This window comes from Pogona vitticeps, chromosome 15 (genome assembly GCF_051106095.1).
Source record: "Pogona vitticeps strain Pit_001003342236 chromosome 15, PviZW2.1, whole genome shotgun sequence".
In the NCBI taxonomy this organism is placed as follows: domain Eukaryota; kingdom Metazoa; phylum Chordata; class Lepidosauria; order Squamata; family Agamidae; genus Pogona; species Pogona vitticeps.
Genome location: NC_135797.1, coordinates 6065001 through 6073649, shown reverse-complemented (window position 1 = coordinate 6073649; position 8649 = coordinate 6065001). Strand labels below are relative to the sequence as shown.

The window sequence follows — 8649 nt, the reverse complement described above, 5'->3', positions numbered from 1 at the left end:
CTCCCTCTGGCTTGTCCCCAGCATCTGCTCTGCCTGCTCCAGCGGCTCGACTCTCCCTCCCCTCCTTAGGGTGGGATTGGAGCAGAGTCACATGAGCCGGCGGGAGTCCCCCTTCTCTCTCTTTTTTCTCACTCTCTCTGCCAGCAGCAACAGCAGCAGCTCCTCCCTGCCCGCTCGCTCTCCTCTATTCCGAGCCCAGTTCGTCCCCGGGCACCCCCAGCTCCGTGGGCATCAGCTGCTGCCATGCACCTGTAGCCCACCACCACCTCCACCACCCCCTGCTTGGGATCCCCAGGTGGGAACAGCATGGATTTCCCAAAGGAGAAAGGGGCCTCGGTGGGCAGCCGGATCTGAGCGCCCATGCCCTTGCCCAGGGGCCATGCCCAGCCTTGGCGCTGCCAACGCCTCCCTCTGGCCGGGGGGCGCCTGCTCTGACTTCTTCATTGATTGGGATCCTCTTTGGATGGAGAGTTTCCTTCTCCCCTCCCAGCTGGACCCCGCCGGTGGATTGAAGGGTGCCCCCTGAAGAGGTGCCAAGTTTGGCAAAGGGTGCCCACCCCCGTCGAGAAAGGGAGCCACTCGGAGTGTGAGCACGCTTCTCTGGCAGGGGCCCCCTTGGCACGGCCATGAATGCCCCCTGCAGCGCCCTTCCGCTCCTGCTGGCGACCACTCTGCACCTCCAGTATTGCGCCGCGACGGTAAGGTGGGCACCGGGGTCGAGGGTGGGTGGGTGGGAGGGAGTTGGCGTGGAGGAGCCCCTGGCGTTGGGCAGGGGAGAGCTGAAGGAGCAGAGAGAGATCGAGAGAATGAATGCCATAGGATGAGCATGAGGTGGCAGACCTTGGCAGGATGATCTGGGGGGTTGGCAGTCTTGAAAAAATGCAGTGCCCACCCTCTGGTAAGGTGGAGCAAAGAGAGGACAACCAGGATGCAGGGGACCCTCTTCTTCCCCCCCCCCCAGTGTGTCATTAGGGGCACTGGATCGTAAGCAGGGGGGTGCCCCCTTCCTGGAGATACAGAACCCCAGATGTTGTGCCCGGGAGGGGGGGCAACCACTGCTCGGAACAGAACTTCTTGAAGTTACAGTAGGCATCTCACAGGATCTGCTCCATTTTTTGTAAAGCGTTTCTCCGTCTCCTTAACCTCATCCTCCATTCCATCTGGCCACCGAAGACGGCAGTAGCTGCCCCAAAAAAGCCTACCGAATAAAGCCTTTGAGTTTTTTAAGGTGCCACAGGGCACCTCGTTGGTTTTTTTGGCCGCCGCCTCGCACAGCGGCATGTCTGGGAAAGAAGAGCCATAGTAATAATATAGTATTAAGCATCTTCCCGCAGCCCGCATTTGGTGTGAGCCGATCCACCTCCTGGAGAGGGGTGGGTTGGACCCTTGTGATTCCCTGGGGGTGCCCTCAGTAGCCCCCCACCCCACCCTTCTGAGGTGTGCGCTCGGCTGCACACATGCTCACATGTTCGGGCTCTGCACTATGAGAAAGACAGCCGGCCGAGGGCATCTTGCGGAATTGTGGCTGCCACAGATTAGTGACCTTTTAATGCCCTTCACCACATTTTCCACATTCTTTCCCGAGCATGATATGGGGGGGGGACAGAGGGATGAAGAATGACATGTTCATGTTACATGCGAACATGTGCCAGTTGTGGTGGGAACTTACAAGGTACAGTGGGAGAATCTGGTGACACCGTATCTGGGAAGAACTTCGGGGTAGACGTTGGAACGGGGGAACGGAAAGCTAAAACAAGCAGGCTAGGCTCTAACACATTTTGAAGGAAACAGAAATTATGTGTGCTCCCCCCCCCCAGTCAAAACCAGTGACCAAAATTCTCCCACTGTCCTGCTGGGTGGCAGGAGCTAGCCGTTTTTAAATACAGAATCAATTGGGTTTTTCCAAAGGTTTTCAGCGTGGGCCTCTGTGTGTGTGTGTGTTCACCTTGAAATGTCCCCAGCATATCACAGATTTCCTCCGTCTGCCTGTCTCTAAACAGCGGCTAGAGAGATTCTTAGGATTTAACTGTTATAAAATAAGATGACCCTGAATCTCCAAAATGGATGATGTGGCAATATTTCTTCCATTCCCCCCCTCCCTCAAATGTACAAAAGTGCTCGGACGAAGCTCACAACAGTCCTGTAAGGTAGGCTGCTGTACATGCACCTGTACGGCGGACGCAGGCATGTCATTGTTTAATGCTAAGTGTCATGCACAGAAATTGTGTGATAGAAGACCATGTTCAAGCTCTCTTACAAAGCATGGATGCTACCCATGTTTGCCCGCTCCCAGTCCTACCTCGCCCTGTGAAACTGTGCGCCCATATTTTCTGCCCTTTATGGGTAGCGCTCAGGGCCGGTCCTACCTATAGGCAGAATGAGGCACTCAGATCATAGAATAGTGAAGGGGCCTATGAGGTCATCCAGTCCAACCCCCCTGCTTAATGCAGGTATACAAATGAAAGGATGCTGAAAGGCATTGGATGCGAGGCTTATTTACCACCTGGCCTGTCCCGCTGAACTAGAGCTAAATTCCAAAAGATCTGCCAAGGAAAAGACCTCTGAGCATATGCAGAGTGTGACGGGTCACCCCTTTGGATCCAAATTCACTCCTAAGCCATTTCCCTTCGTCGGCACAGAAATAAGATCCAGCCGCCATCTGGTTGATGTTGGGGGTACAGAACGCGAGGGCCGCGGTCTTCTTAACTTCAGGTAGCCGATGATCTTGGGTTAGCCGTGGGTCGTGTTTCGCACACATCGTCACAGACCGACACCCTCCCGGCCACCGCGGTGCTGATACCTCCTGTCTCCTGTTCCCGGGGATCAAACTGGAATCGCGGTTTTAAGACAGATTTCCAAAAGTCCTAGAAAAGCAGGAGGAACACGCAGGTCAAATAAACATCAAAGTGCTTGTTCGTCAAAGAGCAGCTTCTACAAGCAGTTTGACTAGATCATCCAGAGGGATATATACAGTATATATATTTTTAAAAATGGGAAGATGATTTTGAGATTCTCAACATGTGCTATGTGTTTTGCCTCATGCTAGCGGCTTGCGTCTGAGCCTCAGTATTCCTCATCTGCAAAATGGGGATATTCATTTGTCGTTCTGACCCAAGTCATTGGAGCCCGTCTGCCCGCTATGTTGAGAGAGTTTTGTATACGAATCTTTGCGGGAGTCTTTCTTCTGTAGATAAAAAGTGCGGTTCATGGGACGCAACAGCTAATTAAACGCTTGCGTTTGGTTCCAGTTTGGTGGATTGACTCAGATGGCTTGAAAGGAAAGGTTAAGCAAATTCGTAGAGAAGGAGTGAAATCCATGAACCTCAAAGCCAAGAGAATGTCTTTTAGAAAAGAGGAAATTGCTGTGGAGAAACAGTAAACACACAGTCTCATTTTCCTTATCATAAAAATCTGAGTTTTTCGTAGGAGAATACATTTAAAAGTTCACCTTTTCGGATTCTAGAATTCACTTGTCCTTGGGGTCTAGAAACTTGGTTTTCTTCAAAACGAAAACCGAGCTTCTCAACCTGATGTCCTTCAAGAGACTCTGAACTTAACTCAGACTGTTTCCCAACCTCTTTTTTTCTCCCTCTCTTCCATGATTCAGTCAAACTTTGCTTCTAGGTCTGTGAAATCTGGTTCTTTGAGTAACTTGGCTTTAGGCTTTCAGCAGATCAAGCTGCTAGTCCTTAAGATCAAGGACAACCGTCAAGAAACAGAATGAGGGAAAACAGGCTGTGTTTGCCTCCCTCACAGGAGAGTCCTGTCATTATTTGTTCAAAATGTTTTTAACCCACCCTTCATCTGAAGGTACCAGGTGCGAAACACACACCCCTCAAATGATCTTGGCATACAATATAACAAAAAATGCAAAACATTGCAATGAAAACAACGAATACGTTTTTGCTATCAGCTCCAGTTTGGCAAAGGGCCAGTATAAATAATGCCATTTGCCACCCTCAAGACCCGCCTGCGTTTAGTTTCCTGCTGACCATCCTGCCTCACCTCAGCCTCTCAGCGCTTGTTATTGTTTATACATGCCTGAAATTCTGGCTATCATGTCAGAGAGTTAATATAGTGAGCTTTAATTCACAGAAAGCTAGTGCTGTAATAAATGTATTAGGACCAACCAACCAAGCGCTGGACAAATGTGCAAGCTTCAGAGTTCCCCAGAACTATTCAACAGGCATGCCTGCCAGTGCCTCGTTTAATGATCTTCTCCTTGGGACTGGACTTAAGTGCTGCATATCTCATGGACACACCGCCTGGCCAATCCTTTTAACATTCCTCCCGATATCCCTTATTTTGAAATCCTACTTAGGTTGATGAAGAGACCTGAAGCATCTGAAAACTTGCATGCTTTTATGACATCCCTTATTTTGAAATCCTACATAGGTTGATGAAGAGAGCTGAAGAATCTGAAAACTTGCATGCTTTTATGACATTTTACTTGCTCCTAACAAAGACATTTGCACTGGTGTGGTGTAATGGATAGGACAGACGGACTAGGACTCTGGTAGAACAGGGTTCGAATCCCGATTCAGCCATGGAAACTGACTGGGGAAACGGAACTCCTTAAATATCTCACTTACCTTGAATGCCCTATTAGGGTCGCTATATGTCGGTTCCAGCTTTTATTTTTATAGCAAATGTGTTAGACTTCGAGGTGTCACCCGAGTTTTTGCAATGATAAACAGGGCTTGATGCAGTTTGCCGGCCAACCTGTTCAGAAATGGAGGACAGACCGATTCCCAGGTATTTCTGACCTGATTCAATTTCTCTTTCTCACCTGTTTATAGATGCTGCTGAAACAAATCAACAAGACTCACCCATCTGAGGAAGGTAAGAGCTAGAGAAGGGCTTGATCAAGCGCTTCCTGCTAGACATGGTGGGGTGGGGGGGGCGGGATTTGCAAAATAAAGTAAACCTTATTTTAGGCAGACTTAACAGAAGTGTTGTCTCCAAATCCCAGGAGGTATTTACTGGTCCCTGCCCTTTGGCACAGGTTGGGCCTCATCTGGAGTCCCGTGTCCAGTTCTGGACAGCACACTTTAAGAAGGATGCTGACAAACTGGAGCAAGAGAGAGAGAGAGAGAGAGAGAGAGAGAAATTTCCCCGCTGTGAAAAATGCTATTTCCAGCATAGAGAAGATAACGTCGTACCTATCTTCAATAAAGGGAGAGCAGGCTTTTGTAAACTTAATGGCCTTTAATTATTCAAGACCATACCACCTTAACTTTTTTTCTTTCTTTTTTTGTATTAGAGCAGAAATATATTGTTCCCAAGGAAACCTATTTCTGCCCCAGCGATTCTGCAGTTGAGCTTAAAGGGAACAGAAAAGCCTGGGAGGAGGGTTGGATGATGTCACAACTCCAGCTAATCAGAAAATCCCCCCCCCCCCCGTGTGTTGACCCTGAATCTGTCACACTGCTGAAGGCAACCCTAATTCAAACACTCAAAGCCCTGGGCTTGGGTGAAAGAATCTGCCCGTTTCGGTTTCTCCGAGGTTGTTTTTCCACGACAAGTTCTTTCATTTCCCGCATAGAAATGTTTGCAAAATGGGGCACAGCCTTGTCAAAAGCGAACTATCATAAACCTCTCACCCTGACAAGGAGGATGGTGAAATAAACTTTGTGGAATAGGCAGTAGAGATGGGGGTTATTCATATTTGGTCAGGAAGAGGTAGGAAAAAGGTAGGGGAAGGGCTGGGGGGCGGGGAACAAGCCAGGAGAGGGGTATGATAATCATCCTGAAAATAAAATAAAAAAATCAGTGCTTCAAATTCAATTCATGCCCAACCTGTTGAAGGAGTCCTGGGGGGGTCAGAAGGGGGCCTTAAAGGACGCAAGATGTCCCCAAAATGTTGCTTCCTTCTCCCACGATTTGCCCCAATGTCAGAGCTGGCCCGTTTTTCCTTTGAATGGCTGGGCATCTTGAAGACGGAAATAAAGAAGGTAAGCCAGCTGGACTGTGGTTTAACTCTCTGACTGCAGAGCTGGACGTTGGGCGTTCGATTCCCCCCACTGGGCTTCCAGGGAGAAGCGCCAGCCTGGGTGGCCTTGGGCAAGCTGCACAGCAGTCCCAGGGAAACCCAGAAGTAAAGAATGATAAAACCACTTCTGAGTATTTTTCTACCAAAAAAAGAGGGTTGCCATCAGTCGGAATTGATTTGACATCACATGGTTGTTATTATTATTAGAAGTGGCACAAATACAGTGGTGCCTCGTTAGACGATGATAATCCATTCCACTGAAATAGCTGTTTAGCGAAATCATTGTCTAGCGAAAAGCATTTCCCCATTGGAATGCATTGAAACCTGTTTAATGCATTCAAATAGGGAAGGATCGTCATTGTCTAGTGAAGATCGGCCATAGGAAAGCCGCTTTGCGAACCTCCGATCAGCTGTTTAAATCGCTGTTTTGCGAAGCTTATGTCCCAAAAACACCTGTTTTGCGAGTGTGGAGGGAGCTGTCAAAATCGTTGTCTAGCGAAAATTGGTTTGCGAAGCAGGGACCAAACATTGTCCAGCAAAATTCCCCCATAGGAACCACTGTTTTGCAAATCACTGTAGCGATCGCAAAAAGCCAATGTCTAGCGAAAAAAAACTGTCATGCGGAGTAACTGTCTAACGAGGCACCACTGTAGTGAGCATGGAAGGAGGTGTAACTCAGATCATCGCCTGCCCCAAATTTGGAACCAGGCCGAGAGGCGGAAATGCTTGACTCATGAAACCAGTACCTTTCCCCCCACAGTGGTCCGGTTCTTAGACGTCTATAACCGCAGCAGCTGCCAGCCAAAGGAGACCATGGTGCCTGTGACGGTCGAGCACCCGTATATGGTCAACCACATCGTCATGCCCTCGTGTGTAGCCCTGAAGCGTTGCGTCGGCTGCTGTGCAGACGAATCGCTCGAATGCGTGCCTGCCCAGACCCGGGACTTGGTCATGGAGGTAAACCGGATGGGGTGTGGCCAGTCGGGCAAAAAAATCAGATTAGACTGTTGCGCAGAAAGAGACATTAGAGGTATCCCATCATTAGAAGAGAAAAAATCCTTAACTTATTAAAGCATCTGAGTGTCACGGAAGGATATTATCCTCCCTCCATGAGTCAGTGGTGTAGTGATACATTTGGAAGCATGGGTCCTCATCATGTCAGGCCCTAAAGCCTGCTGCCTCGCGTAATGAGAATCCAAGCATGTAGGCACCAGACTCAGGCTGTATCATCAAACAGGCAGCTGGTATCTTTGTAAAGTCAATGGGTCTTGATTGCCCATTCCAGACCTAACCCCTTACACTAGTTTGCATTATAACATGGATAGCTTGCAACAATACCTATTCCTATGAAAATCCATCTTTTTCAGGTACTCTACAATGAGGATTATAGCTAACCTTCCATCGGCAGGCAAATTTTCTCTTTGGACTGCCTTTCTTCCAATAATTGGCTGCCTATACCTCTTTCTAATTTTTTCCATGTGCTGTTAAAACTGTTTCAAACTGTTTTTACGGCCTCATCTTAATAGGGTGCCAATTTAATGTGTGTTTTTTTTAATGGTGCAATAATTTACTGGCCGAAATCCTGTTCAGCAGCTACGCCTGCATAATTTAGCATTGCACAAACAGTAGGCTCTAATTGTGCCAAGTCAGATGTTCTGTTACAACCAAAATATCAACATCAGATTCAATCATAGGCAGAAGCCCACCCTAGGACATTAGCCTAGAAGATATATGAAAATCTAGGCTAATGGTAACAAAACAAAGACAATTATCCCATAAGCAACAGGTCATCAGTAATTAAAGGAAGGACTGCTGGATAGCTCAAGGGTTGAGATCTCTGGCTGTGCAGCCAGAGGTTAGGAGTTCGAATTCCCCACTGGACCTCCTTGACTCCATGATCCATTCTATCCCGTCTAGCTCTGGAGTTCTGAGGTTATTATTGTTATTATAAATAAGCTTAAGCAGGCGTGCGACTGTAGAAAGCCTGGGTAAAAAGCGACATCTTTGCTTATTTCCAGATTTTAAGCTGCCTTGGGGTCCTCTTGGGGAGAAAGGCGGGGTGCAAATGCTAAAAACTGAAATGAAATTGACATGAAAAAGCGATGCCCTCGTCAGAGTGGATCTGATTTATATCGCATCGGTTTAAGTCACAGTTTAAATCACGGAAGGGTGGACCAAAAGCAATTATTTTAAATGTATAATTTTAAGAAAATTTTAAAAAAACAGGTTTTTTAAAAAATGAAAGCAGATTTTTAATTTAAAAAAGAAATCACTGATTTTTTTCCTCCATCCTGCCCAGTTCCCCACTCTATGGCTTCTGAGAGGCTACAGATTAACTTGCTTTCTTTGATTATTGATCCTCAGGACTTAAGTGCCAAAATCCTTTAGAGTTCAAAAATGCAGAAAGACAGCCCTCGATTTCCTATCTGCAAGAATTTCTCAGCTCTGCTTCTGGGCTATCTTGAATATCTGTTTCTGGGTTGAGTCATACCCTGCAAGGTAATTTTTGTATCTTTTAAACATTCTCTTCTTTTCTCTTTAGGTAATGCTAAGTTTATTCCCTCACCATCATCTAAATCGACTGACTTTTGTGGAACACACAGCGTGTATATGCAGGTGAGCACCACTGAGGTAGGCATGAACACATACACACACCC

At 47.5% G+C, this 8649-nt stretch overlaps 1 protein-coding gene across 2 annotated transcripts in view; it reads left to right on the top strand.

Annotated features, from left to right (window-relative positions):
- Positions 1 to 487: 487 nt before the first annotated feature.
- The window catches only part of VEGFB (vascular endothelial growth factor B), a 13360-nt gene continuing 5198 nt past the window's right edge, over positions 488 to 8649 (top strand). For both annotated transcript variants that reach the window (XM_020801790.3, XM_072984056.2), the window contains exons 1-4: positions 488 to 698; positions 4800 to 4842; positions 6753 to 6949; positions 8535 to 8608. In XM_020801790.3, the coding sequence (XP_020657449.3) occupies positions 627 to 698; positions 4800 to 4842; positions 6753 to 6949; positions 8535 to 8608 (386 nt within the window). In that variant the 5' untranslated portion in view covers positions 488 to 626. The remainder of the gene's footprint in view (positions 699 to 4799; positions 4843 to 6752; positions 6950 to 8534; positions 8609 to 8649) is intronic.